The sequence below is a fragment of the Chiloscyllium punctatum genome, chromosome 2 (genome assembly GCF_047496795.1).
Source record: "Chiloscyllium punctatum isolate Juve2018m chromosome 2, sChiPun1.3, whole genome shotgun sequence".
NCBI lineage: Eukaryota > Metazoa > Chordata > Chondrichthyes > Orectolobiformes > Hemiscylliidae > Chiloscyllium > Chiloscyllium punctatum.
This window is the reverse complement of record NC_092740.1, coordinates 133,215,901-133,238,109: the sequence shown is the minus strand read 5'-3', so window position 1 is coordinate 133,238,109 and position 22,209 is coordinate 133,215,901. Positions and strand designations below refer to the sequence as shown.

General features: G+C 40.8%; 1 protein-coding gene across 2 annotated transcripts in view; it reads right to left on the bottom strand.

Moving 5' to 3' along the window:
* LOC140489990 (ADAMTS-like protein 1) overlaps positions 1 to 22,209 on the bottom strand; it is a 557,511-nt gene that overhangs the window by 149,292 nt on the left and 386,010 nt on the right. For both annotated transcript variants that reach the window (XM_072589066.1, XM_072589067.1), the window contains 2 exons: positions 19,392 to 19,442; positions 12,889 to 13,093 (listed from right to left, as the gene is read on the bottom strand). In XM_072589066.1, the coding sequence (XP_072445167.1) occupies positions 12,889 to 13,093; positions 19,392 to 19,442 (256 nt within the window). The remainder of the gene's footprint in view (positions 1 to 12,888; positions 13,094 to 19,391; positions 19,443 to 22,209) is intronic.

Here is a 22,209-nt window from a genome sequence, read left to right as displayed (position 1 = left end):
CAAGCCTGCACCGACCAGATTCTCTATCCAAACCTACCACCTATTTTCTACGGATCTGTATCACTTTATATCTTCATGTATCTGTCTTGATGCATCTTAAATGATGCTATCATTCCTGCCCCTACCACCTCTGCTGGCAATGCATTCCAGGCACCCACCAACCTCTGCATGAAGAACTTTCCATGTATATATCTCCTAAATTTTTTCCCTCTCACTTTGAACTCATGAATTGAGTCCTCCAATCTGGGAAAATGTTTCTTGCTATCCACCCTGTCCACACCCCTCATGATTTTGTAGGCCTCAATCAGGTCCCCTCTCAACCTTCATCTTTCCAATGAAAATAATTCTAATCTACTCAACCTCTCCTCATAGCCAGCACCCTCCACACCAGGCAACATCCTGGTGAACCTCCTCTGCACCCTCTCCAAAACATCCACATCCTTTTGTTAATGTGGCGACCTGAACTGTACGCAGTATTGCAAATGTGACCGAACCAAAGTTTTGTACAACTGTAACATGACCTGCCAATCTTGTACTCAATGCCCTGTCCGATGAAGAAAAGCATGCTGTATGCCTTCTTGACCACTCTAATGACCTGCGTTGCCACCTTTAGGGAACAATGGACTTGAACATCCAGATCCCTCTGTACATCAACTTTCCCCAGAACTTTTCCATTTACTGTACAGTTCGGTCTTGAATTGCATCTTCTAAAATGCATCACCTTACATTTGTCTGGATTGAACTCCATCTGCCATTTCTCTGCCCAACTCTCCAACTGATCTATATTCTGCTGTATTCTCTGACAGTTCCCTTCACTATCTGCTACTCCACCAATCTTAGTGTTATCTGCAAACGAACCAATGAGGCAACCTACACTTCCCTCCAAATCATTTATGTATATCACAAACAACAGTGGTCCCAGCATGGATCCCTGTGGGACACCACTGGTCACAGGTCTCCATTTTGAGAAGCTCCCTTCTCTATCCATCTAGCTATAACACCCCGGACACATGAAACTTCACCTTAGATTACATTACAGCGTGGAAACAAGCCCTTCGGCCCAACAAGTCCACACCGCCCCGCCGAAGCGCAACCCACCCATATCCAAACTTCTACCCCTTACCTAACACTACGGGCAATTTAGCATGGCCAATTCACCTGACCTGCACATCTTTGGAGTGTGGGAGGAAACCGGAGCACCCGGAGGAAACCCACGCAGACACGGGGAGAATGTGCAAACTCCACACAGAGAGTCGCCTGAGGCGGGAATTGAACCCGGGTCTCTGGCGCTGTGAGGCAGCAGTGCTAACCACTGTGCCACCGTGCCGCCCACCTTCTTCATCAGCCTACCATGAGGAACCTTATCAAACCCTTATCAATCAACTTAATCAACTTTGTCACCTCCTCAATTAAATCCACTTTCGATAATAGCACAAATAACTTTGTAAACACATTCAATCCAAATGCTAAATTGTTTTTTCCTTAAAGTTGACACGATTGCAATTATTGAGCATACAAAGATCAGCTGAACAGATGGCAAACATGGGCATGAACAGAAATGCCCAGGAGTATGAGAAAGTATTTAAAAGTCAGCAAAATATGATGCTAAGGCTGTTAAAAGAATAAACCATATGAAATTATTGCCTTTATAAATATTAAGCAGCAGTCATACAGTACCAAAACAGCCCCTTCAGCTGAACTCATCCATGTCAAACAGGTTTCCTGAACTGAACTGGTCCCATTTTCCTGTGTTTGGCCCATTTCTTTCTAAACCTTTCCAATCCATGTATCTGTCCAACTGCTTTTTAGATGTTGTAACTGTACTTGCCTCTACCAGATTGGTCATATATGCATCACCCTGTGTGAAAACGTTGCTGCTCAGGTCCCTTTTAATTCTTTCTTTACTCACCTGAAACCTATGTCCTCAAGTTTTCGACTCCCTTACCCTGGAGTGTAAATACTTTGACTATTCAGCCTATCAATGCCCCTCATGATTTTGTAAACCTCTATAAGGTCACACCTCAGCCTCCGATGGTGCAGGGAAATGAAACTCCTTATAACTCAACCATCTAGTACTCCAAATGTGACCTTACCAATCTCTTGCACAGCCAACTCCTGTATTATTTATTTCCCTAGCTTCCATATCTTGCACCACAGTAAATACCGAAGCGAAATATTCATGTAGAATGTCACCCATCTCCACACATAGATGGCCTTGTGCATTCTTACAGGGCCATATGCTCTCCCGAATTATTCTTTTGCCCGTAAAATAATTGTATAGTCTCTTTGGATTCTCTTTTATCCTGTATGCCAAAGCTCTCACACATCCCCTTTTTGACCTCCTTATTTCTCTTTTCAGTGTACACATTCCATCCCCATCAAGGGATTCACTTCAGCCCCTTTTCTTGACCAAAGTCTCAACATTTCTAGCCAAGCAATACAGAACCTGCCAAACTTACCCTTCACACTAACAGGAACATGCTGTCCCTGAACTTGCATTATCTAACTATTGAAAACCTTTCACTTGCCAGATATCCCTTTATCTGTGAACAGCCTCCCCCAATCAACTTTTGAAAGGTCGCATCTAATACCATCAAAATAGGCCTTGCCCCAATTTAGAACTTTAACTTGTGGACCAGGCCCATCCTTTTCCATAACTACTTTAAAACTGATACAGTTATGGTTCCTGGTCAGAGGAGGCAGAGGACTAACTCCAGTGCTGTCGGGAATCGGCTGATTGGGTCATGTTCAAACAGTCCGCAGGTACCTTGGACGAGTACGCCACCACCGTCACAGGTTTTATTAGCTAGTGTGTAGAGGACTGTAAATCAAGGAAGTCAATCCAGGTGTTCCTCAACAGGAAACCCTGGATGAATTAGGACATGCAGAACTTGGCAAAAACCAGGTGTAAGGCCTTCAGATCAGGAGACCCACTCAAATATAAGGAATCCAAGTATGACCTTTGCAGAGCCATTAAGACAGCCAAGGACCAATACAGATGCAAATTAGAGTCCCAGACAGACACCCGGCAACTATGGTAAGGACTGAATGACATCACAGGTTCTAAAAAGAGACAGTGCAAGATAGCAGATGATGACACATTCCTCCCTGATCGTCTCAATGCCTTCTATGCTCGCTTTGAGCAGAATGGTCGGTGGAATTCAGGCAAGTCCAAATGAACCTATCCCAACAGTCACTGCGTCAGAGGTCAGATCAGTTTTCCTTTGTGTGAATCCAAGGAAAGCGATGTGACTAGACAGAATACCAGACCGTGCACTCAGAGCATGTGCAGATCAACTGGCAGAGATCTTCTCGGACATCTTCATCCACTCTGCAGCAGGCCACTGTCCTTGCCTGTTGGAAGAGGGCCAACATCAACCCTGTGCCTAAGAAGGCTCATGCTGCATGTCTCAATGACTACCGCCCAGTGGGCCTAACTTTGGTGGTCATGAAGTGCTTTGATTAGCATTAATCAACTCCAGCCTCCCCACTCCTCTTGACCCACTCCAATTTGCCTGTTGGACCAACAGATCCAAGTCAGATGCCAAATCACTGGCCCTTCACTCCTCCCTAGAACATCTGGACACCAAGAACAGCTATGTAAGAATCCTACTCATTGACTACAGTTCAGCCTTCATCACTATTATCCCCTCGAGACTGATTACTAAACTTAATGATCTCGGACTAAGCCCCACACTCTGCAACTGGATCCTCAGTTTCCTGACCCACAGGCCACAATCAGTGAAGATTGGGGACAATATTTCATCCTCACTAAGACTCAAAACTGAAGCTCCCCAGAGGTGTACTCAGCCCCCACGATACTCACTGTATACCCATGGCTGTGTTGCCAAATATCAGATTAATGCCATTCACAAGTTTGCTGAAGACACCACCATAGTTGGTCGAATCTCAGATGATGATGAAACAGACTATAGACGAGAGGTGGAAGACCTGGAAAAATGGTGTACTGAGAACAACCTAGCTCTCAATGCCGGCAAAACCAAGGAACTCATTATTGACTTTCGGTGGGATGTTACTCATGCCCCCCTGTACATTAACAGCACAGAGGGGGAAAGAGTGGAGAGTATCAAGCTCCTGGGAGTGATCTTCCACAACAAACTTTCTTGGACTGTTCATGTGGACACACTTGTTACAAAGGCCCAACAATGCCTCTTCTTCCTCAGGCAGCTGAGGAAATTTAGCATGACAGTGAATACCCTTGCCAATTTTTATAGGTGCGCCATCGAGAGCATTCTTTCTGGATCTATACCATTCAAGATTGGAGACGGTTACAGAGAGTGGTGGACTCGGCCCAGACAATCACAAAGGCCAACCTCCCACCTATAGAATCCATCAACCAGGCCCATTGTCAAGGAAAGTCCACTAGCATTCTCAAAGATTCATCCCACTCTGACAATGTTTTTCTACAACCTCTACCATCAGGGAGAAGGTACAGAAGCCTGATCATATGCACCAGCTGGTTTCAAAACAATTTCTACCCTACTATTGTTAGAATACTGAATGGACTCACAAACTCTGAACATTCACCTGTACCTGTGTTTTTGTTTTTGCCACTGTTTACCTATTATTTACTTATCTATGCTACTTAATCTGTAATCTGCATGTATTGCTTACAAGACAAAGCTTTTTATTATGCTTTGATACACATGACAATAAATTCAATTCAATTCAATTCAAATCTTAGCAGGATTTATACTCTTAATGGTAAGGTCCTAGGGAGTGTTGCTGAACAAAGAGGCCTTGGAGTGCAGGTTCATAGTTCCTTGAAAGTGGAGTCGCAGGTAGATAGGATAGTGAAGAAGGCATTTGGTATGCTTTCCTTTATTGGTCAGAGTATTGAGTACATGAGTTGGGAGGTCATGTTGCGGTTGCACAGGACATTGGTTAGGCCACTTTTGGAATATTGTGTGCAATTCTGGTCTCCTTCCTATCGGAAGGATGTTTGATTAGGTTCCCTACAGTCTGGAAACAAGCCCTTTGGCCCAACAAGTTTACACCGACCCTCCAAAGAGTAACTCATCCAGACCCATTTCCTTCTGACTGATGCACCTAACATTATAGGCAATTTAGCATGGCCAATTCACCTGACCTACACATCTTTGGACTGTGGGAGGAAATTGGAGCACCCATGCAGGCACAGGGGGAATGTGCAAACTCCATGCAGACAGTCACCCGAGGCTGGAATTGAACCTGGGACCGTGGTGCTGCGAGTCAGCAGTGTTAAGCACTGAGCCACGTGCCACCCTGGAAACTTGAAAGGGTTGTGAAACTGGAAAGGCTTCAGAAAAGATTTACAAGGATGTTGCCAGGGTTGCAGGACTTGAGCTGTAGGGAGAGGTTGAATAGGCTGGGGTGGTTTTGCCTGGAACATCGGAGGCTGAGGGGTGGCCTTATAGAGGTTTATAAAATCATGAGGGCATGGATAGGATAAATAGACAAGGTCTCTTCCCTGGCGTGGGGGAGTCCAGAATTAGAGGGCATAGGTTTAGGGTGAGAGGGGAAAGATATAAAAGAGATCTACCGGGCAACTTGAGAGTGGTACATGTATGGAATGAGCTGCCAGAGGAAGTGGTGGAGGCTAGTACAATTGCAACATTTAAAAGGCATCTGGATGGGTATATGAATAGGAAGGGTTTGGAGGGATATGGGTCAGGTGCTGGCAGGTGGGACTACATTGAATTGGGATATCTGGTCGGCATAGACAAGTTGGACCAAAGGGTCTGTTTCGGTGCTACACATCTCTATGACTCTATGACCCTATAATCAAAATGCCATTCCCCCTCCTCCCTTGCCTCCCCTTCTATGCTTACTATAGCATCTGCACCTTAGACCACTGAGCTGCCAGTCCTGTCAAAACAAGAAGTTATTGTAAATCTTTATAAAACATTACAGGAATAAAACACAGAAAAACAGAAATTGCTGCAGAAACTCAGCATGACTGGCAGCATTTAGAAAGAAAAAAACGTTAACATTTCAAGATCAGTGACCCTTCTTCAGACACACTGACCTCAGAAAAAATGTCAAGGTCTTGGAGAGGGTGTCGAAGTGAGTTACTAAAACGGTACCAGGGATGAGGGACTTCAGCTATGTGGAGAAGGGAGAAACTAAGGCTGTTCTTAGACCAGAAAAAGTTGAAGGAGGTTTCAAAGAGGTGTTCAAAATGATGCAGGTATTTGGTAGAGTAAAAATGATTTTTTTTTTCAGTAGCAGGAGGGTCAATAACCAGAGGATATACTTAAAGGTAATTGCCAGAAGTCCTGGGCTGGAGGTGAGGAGCAAATTTTAAAACAGTGATTTATAATGATTGAGAAAATGCTGTCATGGTGACAGTATAAGTAACTTCAATAATAGCATTTAACTAGAAATTGGATCAGAATGCAAAGAAAAAATTTGCACAGCTCTGGGCAAAGAGCCGGGAACCGTGGGCTCTTTTCAAGAGCTGGCACTGGAAGGATGAGCTGAAGAACCTTCATCTACACAGCATGACTTCACGATTTTCCATTTGCCTTCACTAAATTAACAAAGAGTTGTATAAAGGAAAATCTGTATGGTAAGCAATGAAAATGCAATTTCATCATATTGCTGCCATAGTTGCATGTGTAGATTGTAAATGCAGAGGGCTGATCTCTCATTAGAGACAGAGGCAGAGAGAGAGAGAGAGAGAGAAAAAGAGAGAGAAAGAGACAAACACAACTGGTAGTAGTTTAAATTGAGACTGCCCACGTTGCAGGTAAGGGGACAGCTTGAGAAAAAGAGTCTTCATGATAACCTCAGGCAGTGGGGGAATTAAGCCCACACTGTTGGTGTCACTCTGTACCATAAGCTAGCTGTCCAGGCAAGTGAGCTAACCAATGTATGGATTTAACCACTTCCAGAAGAGAGAGAAATTGGAGCTGCATAGGTCAATAAAAATAAATTTAGAAATAATGAATGAGAAAAATTCCTAGTATATGTGATTGAGCAGAATTCAAAGTCTCTGGCTACTGCATCTTCAAACAAAGACAATGCAGGAAGAGTGATGTGTCAATTATCCATTGTTTTAGCAGGTCTGCTAATATTGGCCTAAAGTTTCAATATTTAAATAATTGGCCCACAGACACCTTTAAAAAGCTACATTTTCTGATTGCATGTTTTGCTAAAGGTTTATGATTATTTCCCGGATTTCCTCATTTAAGATTCAATGGAACTCAGTAAATAATTTGTGGGAAAAAGGTAAACATTGTCAAATGAAAGTCAGAAGCCCCCTGTTCATACAAAATCAACTTTAGAAGAGATTTGAAATTAATATGCACTTTGAACCTATATTGGAATCAAATCTGAGTTGAATGTCAGGGCCAGCAATGGAAACAAGCTGGCAGTGAATGTTGGAATGTTATTTGGATATATAACACGTAGGTGCAGATTTCAACAGCTGGCTACTTGAGTGGTTTATTTCTCCCATGTGCTGTTGCTAGAATTTCCACTAAACTATGTAACTTGGGCTGCATAAACAATCCCTCGGTAGCAAATTGCAAAAACCATTATGAGACCTCGCTCCATTAATTATCCAGCCTCAAAGCCGTTGTGAGTTTGCTCTTGACCCAATGGGTCATTTTCACTCTTTAGAAGTATGTATTTGAAAGTTTTCATTTCTGTGTACATGGTTGTCTCATCAGGTCATGTTTAGGCAGATTTACAGGCAATTAATAAGAGTTGTTTGATGGGTTGAACTGTCTAACAGAGTGGGGTAATGATCTTTCAATAGCTGTGACAGTGTTGCTTAGAAAGCCCTGGTTATTAGAAGGATATGACTAAGGATAAGCTGACTAAGGATGACTGGACTGAAATGTTAAATCTGTTTCTCTCTCCACAAATACTGCCACACCTATTGAGTTTCTCCAGCATTTTCTGTTTTGTTTCAGATCGCCAAAGTATATTGTTCTTTTTTTTAATGTAACTAAGAATACCCTTGGTAAAATAGCACCAGAGCTAATCAAACCCAGGGATATCTCACACTTAGCCATGACCAAGTTTCATGATGGTTTCCGATCCAAAATATTATCAAGACACGACAGAAATGATGAGGATGGGATTAGAGTTGATAATGTTATGTTTGAATATTCCAACAAATGTCATTGTGTTCACACACAAATCGAGAGCAAAGACTGGATATGAGACCAACTTGTGCTGCAGTGGTTGCATTCCTACTCTTAGATCAAGATGCCTGGGCTCAAGCCCTAGCTGCTCCAGTGGTATGGAATAACACCTCTGAACAGGTTGATTAGAAAAATAGGTTAATTAAAAATACTGCACATTTTTGATACTAATTCGACAATGCTCCACCTAATTTTATATATAGCTCAAGATAAAGACAGGTAATGTCATCTAAATATACAGTCATACTCCAACCAACTCTGTTCAGGGATGTTATTATACACCTTGAGAGCAAGTGGAACTTGAACCCAAACCTTCTGGCTCAGAGGTAGGGACACGACCATTGTGCCACTAACTAAATGTACAGAGCTCCACGAGTAATTATATATTTTTTTAAAATTATCCTATTTTTCTAACCAATCTGTTCAGAAATGTTATTACACACTTCTGGAGCCTCTTGGTCCAGGGGTAGGGACACCTCCACTGTGTCACAAAAAGACCCTCACATCCAATTATGAGCAGTTCCATTTAAATAACCAGTTACATCTAATTACATAGAGTATAACCCTATTCCATTCAACTATGATATATTGTAGACAGCATCCACAATTGGAACTAATTACATGCAACCATACGTGATTGCACATAATCTTAAATGATTACACATATGCTTGCATGTAATCACTTAAGGTTAAGTGATTACATGTGATCTAGGGGGTGACACACAATCCTATTTCTTTTCGATCACACCCCGTTTAGATATTTCTATGCAACCTGTCAGAAGTATTATTACACACTTCTGGAACAAGTGGGACTGAACACAGGCCTTCTGGTCTGAAGTAGGGACACAACCTCCATGCCTCAAGACCCCTTTTCCTGATTGTTTGATGCACAATCCTGTGAGACACATTGGCGTTTAAGTTTTTCCCAATCTAGTTACAGTAGCACTTAATTTCTCACTGTTTGAATTACAGTTATGAATTATTGCACATAACTTCTAAATAGTTATGTACAATTTAGAACTAATTACACACACCTGTAGATAATCCTCCATCATGTTGTGGAGCACTACCACTGAGCTAAATAAGATTAATTCAGAACGTATCTAATAACCCAACATTTCTCATCCACAAGACCCTGAACTGTCAACAACAGCAGATTTATATTCAAGTACAATCTGTGACATCATGTCCTGGCATAACCTCTCTACCAATACCAAGAAGCCAGAGGTTCAATCTTGCTTTAAGAAGCATGTAGGACACTATTATTCAGAACAATTTACAATACTAACCATACTGTTCCAATACAGTTAAACAACTGATATCTATTTGACTGTATGGAAAATTGTCCATGTATGCTTAGTCACAAAAAGCACAACAAATCCAACCAAGCCAATGTTGCTTGATCAATCTACTTCCAAGTCTGCACTCGATCATCAGCAAAGTGGTGGAAAGACTCATCAACAGTGATACCAAACAGCACTTTCTCAGCAATAGCCAGCTTGCTGGCATTCAGTTGCGTTCCACTTGCCCACTCAGTTCCTGACCTCAATATAGACTTGGTCCAAATTAACTGAACTAAAGAGGGGATGTGAGTGACTGCCCTTGACATCACAACAGCATTTGGCAAAGTGTGACATAAAGGACCCCTAATAAATTGGACTCAATGAAAATCAAGGAGTGGGGTAAACTCTTCTTTGATTCAAGTCATACCTAGCACAAAGAAAGAGGGTTGTGGTTGTTGGAATTCAGTCACGTCAGTCCTAGGACATCACTGCACCATTCCACAATGTAGTGTCTGGGTCCAAACATCTTCAGCTGCTTCAACAATAACTTTCCCTCCATCTTTAGGTCAGAGCAGGGATGTTCACTAATGACTGCCTAATCCTCAGTATCATTCACAACCCCCAGAATCATTCTACACCTAAGCACAGCAAGACCTGGACAACACTCAGACTAGGACCCATGTGGCAAGTAACATTATATCAGACAGGTTCCTGGAAAAGACAGAATCTAATCATCTTCCTTGACATTCCATGGCATTATCAACACTGAATTCCCCACTATCAATATCCTGAGGATTAAAGCTGAACTGGACCAACAATATACGTACATAATTAAAGAAAAGTGCACAAAATTAGTTATTTTCAATTGTCTCATTGTAGATATTCCTTGAAAAGCTGTTTCTTCTAGCTGAGTCCAATAGTTAACTGGAACAGATTAGAAATGTTAATTAGTACAGGAGGATTCAAGTCAATGGACCAAAGTTTCCTGGGTGAATTTAGCTAGCAGAGAAAGCAGGTTAGAAGTCAAACTATAGTTTATCATGTGTATTTTTCACTGAAGCGAGGAACCTTACTGTTTTGTTTAACATTTTCAGCTATCATTCATGTGTATAATGTTTAACATTGAGTTTGAAATGAATAGTTTCAGAGAGAGCACTGGTTATGGCATAGACAAAACCACTATTCTGTTTCAAAGTCACGACAGTGAACTTTTTACAATTTTCAATGAATTTTGGACAAACTGAGTTTCATTAATGCATATGGTGCCTTTCTTCTGAACATGAACAAAGATTTATTTTGCAGGATGACTACTTTCACCTGGACATTTCTGTATGAAGTCGTGCCGAATAATGATTCTTATATGGGAAAGTCAGAAAGTAGGAAAGAGTGAGCACTGCAGATGCTAGAGATCAGAGTCAAAATGTGAGGCACTGGAAAAGCACAGGTCAGTCAGCAAGGATCAGCACAGGTCAGGAGCAAGAGAGTCGACATTTCAGGCATAAGCCCTTCATCAGGAATGTCAGAAAGTAATCAACCTGCTCAGCCTGTTTTAACTACATTTCTGGCAGGATCCTAACCAGTGTTCAAAAGGCTGCCTGAAACCAGGAATAAAGTTGATGTCAGCTTCCCACAGGCCATACAATGGGAATGACAGTCTCTGATATTGACGTCTAGCTGTCACACTAGATAATTACAGATTGGGTGCCTTTATACCTTGGTCCAGCACTGCCCATTTTAGAGAGGCACTAGCAAAACTCTAGCAATTCTGTCTAAGTGCTTGCCCTGTGAATAAGTTCATAGAGTCATACAGCAAGAAAACAGGCACTTCAGTCTGATTTGTCCATGTTTCTCAAATTACACTAGTCCCACTTACATGTGTTTGGCCCATATCCCTCAAAACCTTTCCTATTCATGTACCTATCCAAATATCTTTTAAATGTTGTAACTGTACTGGCATCTACACTTTCTCTGGCAGTTCATTTGACCCTAGAGTCACAGAATCCCTGTAACTTGGAAGCAGATCATTCAGCCCATCGAATCCACACCGACACTCTGAAGAGCATCCCACCCAGACCCATCCCATCCAATGCATTTACCATGGCTCATCTACCTAGCCTGCACGTTCCCAGACACAATGGGCAATTTCCCATGACCAATCCACCTAGACTGCACATCTTTGGACTGTGGGAGGAAACTGGAGCGCCTGGAGGAAACCCACACACAGACATGGGGAGAATGTGCAAACTCCACACAGACAGCCACCCAAAGGTGAAATTGAACCTTGGTCCCTGGAGCTGTAAGACAGCAGTGCTAATCACTGAGCTGTGCTGCCCATGACCAACACCCTGTGTGTGGAAATATTTCCCCTCAGGTCCTTTTTATATTTTTCTCCTCTCATCTTAAAAATATGCCCCCTAGTTTTGAACTCCCCTACCCAAGGGAAATGGCCTTGGCTATTCATTTTATCTATGCCCTTCATGATTTAATAAACTTCCTATGCTCCAGAGAGAAAAGTCCCAGCCCATCCAACCTCTCCTTATAACTCAAACCCTCCAGTCCTGGCAAAACCCTGGTAAATCTTTTTGAACCCTCTCCAATTTAACAATATCTTTCCTAAAACAGGGTGACAAGAACTCCAAAAGTGGCCTCACTATGAGATATCAAACTTGACTGGACTAGCCACATAACTACTTTAGTGACAAGAGCAGGTCAGAAGCTAGGAATTCTATGGTGAGTAATTCAATTCCCAATTCCCTAAATCTTGTCCACTATCTAAAAGCCAGGAGTCTGATGAGTGCCTTGATGATTGCAATTCCACCAATGCTTTGGAAAACCAACACAATTTGGGAAAATGCAGTCCATTTAATCTGCACCCAATCTATTATCTTAACAATCTATTCCCTCCACCACCGATGCATAATGGCAACAGTAGTTGCCATCACTCACCAAGTGATGCTTTAACAGCATCAACCAACTTATGAGCTCCACTGCCCAGAATAACCAAGGCAGTGGTTATGGAATGGAACACTGCACTCCACATGTTCTCATCCAAGTCAACACCAACCTGGCACTATATTCCACACTTCTTCGCTGCGTCAGAATCCTGGAACTATATTCCCAACAGGACTGTGGGTGCACCTATAACAAAGGACTTCCGAGGTCCAAAAACGTGGCTCACTATCATTTTTCAAAAATTCTGGCCCCAACAGCAAGGCTACCTGTCAAACTAACACATGAATCTACAAGTAACAGAATTAACTTTATTTAAAACAGGATACGTTCTTGCAAGAAACTTGCATGAAAATGAATGTGATTTTCTATGTGCTGCCAACCATGATGTAAGTAAATATGAAGTTTTACTGTATTGATTGTCTCTGCTGACTCTATTAGGAATTCTGCTGGACTTGTGTCAACACAGTCTAAGATTATCATATTAAAGTGTTCCTTACGGGAGACCATTCCTGCGCCAGCCATTTTGGGCAGTCAAAGAGGTTACAGGGCTGCATGACAGGAAATTTCTGTATATACATGCACTTCCACTCCTCGACGGTGTTGACTTGTCCATTAATGTCTTCCTCCACACAGGAGACAGTGCGGAGCTGAGCACCTCCGCCACACGAGCTGGAGCAGGCGGTCCAGGGGCTACTATCCCATCTGATAACACAGAACAACAGTCAGTGTCTGGCAAACAGAAACTCCAGGTAATGCACAATATTACACAATGCAAGGAATACAATTTCTTTTGTGGGTTGTGAGGGACATGCACTCTCTTTTGCGTGATACATAAAGCAGTTAGGAATTAGAGTTTGCAAAACAGTTACAGAACTTTAGTTTCCAGGAGATAAAATGAAGAAACATTAAATGCTGGAAATTGGAAACAAAGCCAAAAATTGCTGGAACTACATAACAGTTGGAATGGATTAGTGTTTTGGTTGGACTTTCCAACAAAGCTCAGAAGCCGAAATCTAACGCAGCGTCACACTTAAAAGATTGACCCATTTTTCTCAGATGCTGAAATGACCTACTGCACATTCCGAACATTCTCTGGTCTTGTTTTTCCATCTTCCTCATGTGCTAGAAACTATTTGCCAGAGAATAATGTTATTGTGATATCCAAGAGAAGCAAACGAACTATCCAGATGTCTGTAACAGCATAACAGACACTGTGGCAAACTACAAGGTGATTTTTGCTACATACAGTAAAGTAATAATACAGGAAGAAATTTTGAAGCGATTGTTTAAAAATAATAAACTCTTGAAAATTCTAAATTTTGCAAGAGGCGAGACATATTGTGCGTGTGTGTGTGTGTTGGGGATTATGTCAGTGTGTGCGAGTGACTGGGGTGGGCGATGTGTGTGTGTGTGTGTGTGTGTTTATGGAGAAGTTCTGTCCACGTGGAGAAGTGTATTCATGTTTGTCCTTGTTTGCCTGCCTGTCTACATGTCCCTGTCTGTGTGTCCTGACAGTGGCCATAACTTCAGTGTTTCAATCTTACAAACAATGAATAGCAGGGGTTCTGGGAATATAAAATATATTTAAACTTCAGGCAGAACCAAGTTAGGGCATACTGTTAGATTGTTGACATCGTGATTTAAAAATAAAAAATTATTGTGCCGCTTGTGTCATTATTATTTTAATTGTTAGGAGTCGAAGGGAACTTTGAAACCTGCTAAAGAAATTGTGGCTTGGATGTCGGTCATTCCATCCATACTGCAATACTAATCAAAGCAATGTCTAAAATATAAGCACTACCACAGTTAGGCAGTAGTGTGGGGATTAAAAGAAAAAAAAACAAAGCAATTTCTTTGGTATTAGTTGTGAAGTTTTATTTATGTACTTGTTAATATGGAAGTTTTATGGAATCCTAACCAATCACACATGCTGACAAGACAATTATAAAAGGGAAGTCTTCCATCTCAGGAACACAACCGCATAGTGATATCAGCTACACAAGTGCTGAGAAGCTTTGAGAAATTCAAACAAAAAAATAATTTTTGATGTGCAAGTCCAGGCACTGAGTGGCAGTAGATGATTTTCATCCCTTGCAACTCTTCTATTCAACAAACCTTGGAAAATGAAATGGATATTTCCAAATATATCAATTAAGGAGACTTTCGATATCAACAAATATAATTTCATCTGATTTTGGAGTAATTTAAAGAGTTTTGTTTGTTACACAACAATTTATCAAGGGCTAACTAAAATAAAACGGTTTTATATGCAATCCTGGAAATGAGCCTATGCTCAAACTATCAGAGCCAGAATTAGATCCTAGTTTTAGACTCACCAGAGACACAGTTCCAAAGTTTAAATCTTTCAGTTTATCTTCAATTTTTTCTAATTTATGATCTATAATCACTTTTGTAAAGAATATAGTGGTTAACAAAAAACATGAATTACTAATTCTTTCACTCAATTCAGAGACAGGCTGCAACCATCTTCGCTGGAATATAATGTTCTGTGTCACTCCCAGAGCAAAACCTTCATTAGAATCAGTGTGGAATGCCAAAGAACACAAACATCCTTCGAAGAACTTTATGGGATTCAACGATTGAGTAAAAGTGTCTTTGAGAATTCAGTGGTGAGCTGCCTTGTTAAACTATTGCAGTCCACATAGTATAGTTACAGGACATGGACCTCAGCAGTTCAGAAGGGAATTAAAGGATTTTGACCTAGTACTTGTGAAGGACCAGCAACATATTTCCAAGTTAGGATAGCGTGTGAAGAGAACCTACAGATGAGGGTGGTATTCCCAGATATCTGCTGCTCTTGTCCTTTTAGATGATAGATGTTACAGGTTTGGAAAATGCTGCTAAACAAGCCTTGGCAAGTTGTTGCAATGTAGCGTGAAAATGACATAATACTTCTACAAGTGATTAAAGGAGTGAAGGTGGTGGATGGCAATGACAATCATGCAATAGTTTTGTCCTGGATGGTGTTGAACTTTGAGGGTTGTTGGAGTTGCACTCTTCCAGTTCAGTAGCTAGCATTCCAAAGCACTTCTGACTTGTATACCTTGTACTTGGAGGGGCAGGCTTTGGGAGTTACTCACTGCAGGATTCCTAGCCTCTGTTTCACTCTTGTAGGCACAGTACTTATATGGCTGGTCCAGTTCTGTTCCTGGTAACCCCCAGTATGTTGATAGTTGGGGATTAAATGATGGCGATGCCGTAGAATATCATGGAGTGATAGACTTTTGTCATGTTGGAGATGGTCATCCTTTGCCATTGCATGGCGCAGATGTTACGTGGCACTCATCAGCACAAACCTGAATGAGATCCAGGTCTTCCAGCACATCTGGGAAGTCATGAATAGTGCTAAACATTTACAGTCAGTAAACATCCCTACTTATGATTGATGTAAGATCATAGATGAAACAGCGAAAGATGACTTGGGCTACTGAGCAATTCCCATAGTAATGTTCAGGACTGAACAGGCCAAGTGTCTGCATGCATTTCTGGCTGACAGCCTAAACATCCATTAACCTTTAGAAACAGTCGTGCCCAAGGGAATACAGTGTTTGATGGACAGTTTGTTCACATATATCAGTTTTTCAATTGCTCAATGTTTATTTACACAAGATAAAGGGTTATCAATGCTTGCATTTTCTCTTGTTACTTTTTAGGTCTAGTTGATTGGCACTTCTGTAGGGCAGTTGAAAAAGCAATCTTTCCCAGAGAGACATGAATGAATGAATGACTGGTTTATTAAAGATTTAACACATGATATTTTTATTACATGGTTTGTTTATTCTGTACAGAGTACATTCTGGGTCCATAGGCATGGTACTGCAGCAGGTTGCTACGGAATGCATAAGGGGCCATGACTGATGGAGGAGCATAATTTGGCATTAGGGGATAGGTTGGCATGATGTGGATGGTAGTACATCGGTCACTTTTGTAGGTGGGATGGGGGGAGCTATAGGTGGGGGAGGCCTTAGTTAAGATGTCTTGAACATACCTTACCCAAAGCATGGATCAATACCCTTCCATGCAACTGTGAACCATGACTTCTTAAAAGGTTTGCTATATACCACCAGCAAAACTGCTTGAGACGAGCAGATCCTTATCCCTACCATAGAATCAGCCAGTTTGGGAATGCAGGACATGTGATCAGAACTCACCTGCCTTAACAAAACTTAGGGGTACTGGAAATGGGGTGTAGTTTCAGGTCACAGACTCTCCTAGACCCGACAGAAATCATTCTTTTATGGATGTGGGTGTCACTGGGTAAACCAAATTTTATTGTCCATCCTTAATTGCCTCAAGGACAGTTAACCCCATTGTTGTGGGTCTGGAGTCACATGTATGTCTGACCAGCTAAGAAAGGAAGTTTCCTTCCCTAAAGGAATTCCATGATGAGATTTAATTCAAATCCAAATCCCCAGAACATTACTTGTGTCTCTGGATTTATAGTCTGTTGATAATACTACTACGCCATTGCTGCTCACTGTTCCCTGACCTTATTAAAATCATGTTTGACAATGTCTGCTGTAAACTGTGCCGGGGGAAAATGAAAAAATAATGCAAGTCAAAGTTAAACAGAGGGGAACAATTAAATAAAAGAAAAGGTGCCTGAAGACTTCAGAAAGCTTCTGTAGAACATTTAAAAAGTATTGTGTCAATACAATGGTTTTAAGAGATGTGTTTTGTCCAGTTTTCTTTTCCTAATGAAGCAAGGTTGAGTCAGAGGCTTCGAGCAGTCTGCTCAAAGCCGATAAAGTAAACAGCTTGTGAGCCCGTGGGTTTTTTTCCCCCCAAAGGTTGTAACAATAGAAGGAGCCTGAATGGGTGAGTGGTCAAGCTCCTACAGAACCAGGATTTTAAACTTTAGCTTTCAGCAGTTGCTGGGGTCTTGAAGCTGGATGTGGAAGCTCTTATTCCTCTTCCTGTTACACTAACAGCTGGGGTTCTCTTCCTGCTACTAGAATTGCATGTGAAACAATCTATTTTACTGAATTTGTTGTTGCCAAGGTTGTGTTTATGGGATGTTGCTACAGTGGAACAGTTAATTAGTAGTAGTTAATACATTATTTTGTTAAGCGTTTCAATAGAGTTACAGTTAAGCCAATGCTTTCCTTTTATTTTATTTTGTCTGTAGTTGTAATGTAAAGTGTGTTTTGCTTAAAATTGAGTAGTTTAACCAATTGAATTGCATCTGGAATGCAAGACTTATGCTTACCTTTAAATTATGAAAAAAGTCAAGGTCCAGACTATCTTCTTAATACATTTTGAGGAGTTTGATCAGGTCCATAACAGTAGCTCAGTCAATTAGTGACCTCAGCAGAAGTTGAATGGGATTGAGAAATGGCCAGGAGGACATTCTTTAAGGACAAAACAGTCAAGCATATTGATCCTCAAGTTAGTGCTACAGGAGAAGCCTTTGAGAAAGGTAGATTATCGCAGTCATGCTCAGTCTGGTTTTCCTGCATCCGGAGAGATGGTTGGTGGTATGATGCAGCTCAAAGTGGAAACACAGGCTACCTAAAATCCAGCATTACCTTCTTCCATGCTGCATTGTAAAGGCATGAAATGCAATGAGCGGCAACTGAGGGACCTTTTAGTAGAAGGGTAATACAGGACTTCACCTCTATGGACACAGATGCCTCAATTAGCATCACTTCGAATACAGGAGCTTACAACACCCATCCCAGGTTTGATCCAAATATCAAACTGGAAACTTAGCAAATTTGCTATCTGCTGAATTTCTGGATTTATGAACTGTAGGGAAAAAATCAAATGAGCTGCAGGATATCAATATCTATCACAAAAGAAAATGGTCTGTTAGGGTAAATTCTTATTTTTAAAAATGTATTTCTGACTCATCAGCTGTGTCTAGCCAAGTACCTGCATGCTTTTCAGTGACTGGTCACAAAGGAGGAAAGTGAAGGTGACTGCTGAAGATTGGTGGGTTAAATTTCAGCAGCTAAAATTTGGGGCTTGGGGGTGTTAGGTAGAGAAAGAGGAACAAATAGGCACATTTATAATAGTGTGAATTATAACTATCTGTCTCCTGATGATGGATAATTTGAAAACTTTTACACTATCTTTATAAGCATGTTGAACACCAACAGCAACTTGTTTTGTATTACATCTTCATTGCTGCAGACAATTGAGCGTGGGTGAAAAACTTCACGGACTGGACAGTAATAGAGGTTGTAAACAGAAATCAAGACAGCTATAAGCATTAAATCCTGAGACACATTGTGAACAAATGCAGAGCAATGCTTTACAAGTCTGTGCACAGCACCATGCATCAACTGATGGGAAAATGAACAACAGAATGATAATTATACTGTGATAACGAAAGCAGAAGACAGATGAGGGAAGCAGCACTGGATCAGTCACATTTTGACAGCTTGTGCCAAAGCACCAGCAACCTGTAATAGCAAGTGCATGATTAACAATAAGAACAGCCGACAGCTTGAATTGGTGAATGAGACATTTCATTAATTTGTTGATTAAGCTCAGCGGCTCATTGCTTTCTACTAATTTGCTTCCTCCACGGCAACACCACTGCTTGTTTAGAGAAGTGCATTTCCACAAAGCAGTGGCATTTCATGAGATGGTCTCATTGTACTTCGCCTAATTACCAAGTACATACATAAATTTGGTAGGTCATTAGCCAATTATTCAACAATCAGTACAATGCACTAACAAAAAACACTTGACAAAATCTCCATGGAAGTTTTGCTCAATACAAAAACTTTCCTAAGATTTTCTTAAGTTCTGTTTCAGCATTTTAAATTCAAAGCACTTTCAAGAAACTTGATCAAATGCTTAATTCACAGCAAAGCAATATCTTCTGCACCTTTGTTCGTTCCCACTCTCTCTCACAATCTGTCATCCACACTTACTCTTTCAATCTCTCACTTTCTCTCATTTTGTCCAGGCTGAAGCTGTCTCACCAATTGTATCAGTATCATTGATTTTAATCAGCTGTATTACGTACCGAGGAAGAGGATGGAAGTGGTCGAAAGGGATGAACTGCTTGTAGCCATCACTGTGAGGAACAATAATGCCAACTGTCTGAGTGAAGGGTATACACAACAAAACAGACACGAAATAATTCAATGTAAAACATCAGTGCATTCAACTGTTGTTCTCTGACTAGAAAATAAATTGGAACGCAATGGAATTATTTCAATTATTTAAGTAAAGACATCAATGGAACAAGAACATAACATTGATACTGATGGTCAAACTTTGTTTCGTATATACAAGTGTTTGAGTATTCATTAAATTGAGAAATACTAGAATATATTATTTTCCAAAGCTTACTGAAACTCTCAAGATGGTGCAAACTTTGCTTTGAAACAGATGAATCTAATGGTCCAATCGGAGATTCTGTCTCTAACCTTTGAAAATATCTATCATGATCATTCAATGCAAGTGGAAGTAGAGGTAAATAGCCTTTCATTTGTAGCACTGGACAGTTCATCAATATCCATTAATCTGATTGCTACCGTATATATCATTTGGATTATACTCTGCTCCATACTCCATTGTAGGATATTAACTGAATGTATATACACATACATGATCAATTCTGCAAGTATATCTCTGTGTATCATAAGAGCCCTTTCTCATAGCAAAAACCACAACAAAGACAGAGAGTAACTATTTCACCTAAAGGTCAATTTGAGGACAGTCCAAACTGATCAAACGTGATCAATGCTTCTGAAATTATGGTCGGGCCCTGGGAAGTATTATCAAAGTGAGAGACCTAATGGTATAGGTACTTTGTACCTTGGAGGTGGCATCACAGATAGACAGAGTGTTGAAGATGATGTTTGGCCGCTTGCCTTCATCAGTCTCAGCACTGAGGACATGAGCAGGATGCAATGTTACAAATGTAAAAGACATTGGTATGGCCACATTTGGAGTACTGCGTACAATTCTGGTCACCCTGCTATGCAAAGGATGTTATTAAACTGGAAAGGGATGCAAAAAAGATTTACCAGGATGTCACTGAGATTTGAATTATAAGGAGAGGCTGGATCAGCTGAGACTTCTTTCCCTGGAGCATCAGAGGTTGTGGAGTGACACATGAGGGGCACAGATTAAGCAAATAACCAAGGTCTTTTCCCCAAGATAGGGGAATCCAAAACTAGAGGACATAGTTTTAAGGTGAGAGGGGAAAGATTTAAAGGGACTTGAGGGACAACTTTTCCACACAGAGGATGGTGCACATATGGAATGAGCTGCCAGAGGAAGTAATAGAGGTGGGTACAATTACAACATTTAAAAGACATACCAGTAACGCCACCAGTTGAGTAACTCCAAAGTCCAGGCTAACATTGTTGGAATATGTGTTGGAATCTGACCATGGCAGATGATGAAATTTGAACACAAAAACATGGAAAAGAATGTTTGCCAACTGATAACTCTCTAACCACTGTTGATTGTTGCAAAACTCATACCCTTCAGGAAAGAAAATCTGCCATCCTTACCCAGTCTGGTTGACATATAATTCCAAAACTATCACAATGTAGTTGGCTATATGGGCAATTAAGGATGGGAAACAAACAGCAACCTAGCCAGCAATACCCACATACATGAACAAGTTTTTTAAAAAATTAGTTGGGAGCTGCAGCCAATCAAATCAGGAGTTCAGTCTCCATCATAACAATGCAACTCAGATCATATCTTCTGCATCCAATTTCTTCTTATTTTGTTGCATGTTTGGAGTCGAACTATTTATTCTCCCTAAGTAATATTGCTAAAGAACTATTGACTTACAGCCTAATCCAGATAGATATCCTCTTCACATCAGCTTCCTATCCCTTCCAGCTCTTCCTAATTAATCACTCGGACCATTACTATATACTCATCATGTATGGTCTGATGTTAATGCCATTATTCTCCATCCTCCCAAGTCTTTAACCCCATGATATTTATATTCTGAATACCTCACCCTGCAGTTTCAGACTTCACAAGATTAGTCACTGCGGTGGTTAGTCTAAACTCCCTTATCAGGTTGTGGTTTCATTCTGAGGTTGAGGATGTTCGCCATTATCACTTCTGTTGGGTGGCTGGAGATCTTTCTTCTTCTTCTTCATCTGAGAAATAGATCTAGGTTTCTTTTGGTTTCAGTCATGTTAGATTTTAATGTCTGAGTCAGAAATGAAAGTTGTGTTCTCATCCGTCTGCCCATAGTGATTCTGATGGCGATAGCACATTCTGTAACAGGGAGGATCAGTAATAGTGGAAGATGCTTTTATTGTTTGCACTCCTTGCTTAGCTTCTCCATTTATTTGGAAACAGTGAGGTGAACTGGTAGCATGAATGAATAAAAACCTCAAACCGCTCATTTGCTAACTGTGGATCATTGTCTGATATCAGAATGTCTGAAATTCCATGCATGTAAATCAAGTAGTTTTCTTTGGATTGAGTTTATTATTGCCGACTGTGATACTGTGTAATAAATGACTTCAATCCACCCAAGTAACAGTTTATGAGGATATGAAATGAGAATCTCCTTTTTGAACATGAATAAACCCATTCTGAACGCTCCCATGACTGATGGAGAAGATTAAGGTAATAATGATTCTTCTTTCTCTTGGTTATTTAAAGCATACACAATGCAAATAGTATTTATTTATGCTCCTTACCACCACATTGTTAATGCTTTCATGACACTTGGAATTCCCAGTTGTCCTTGATAAATTCTTTGATAAATCTCAAATTGAGAGTTAATCATTCTACTAACCTCTTCTTCAAGGGTAGCAAATCATCAACGACAGTGTCGTGTTTACATTGTTCCAAGT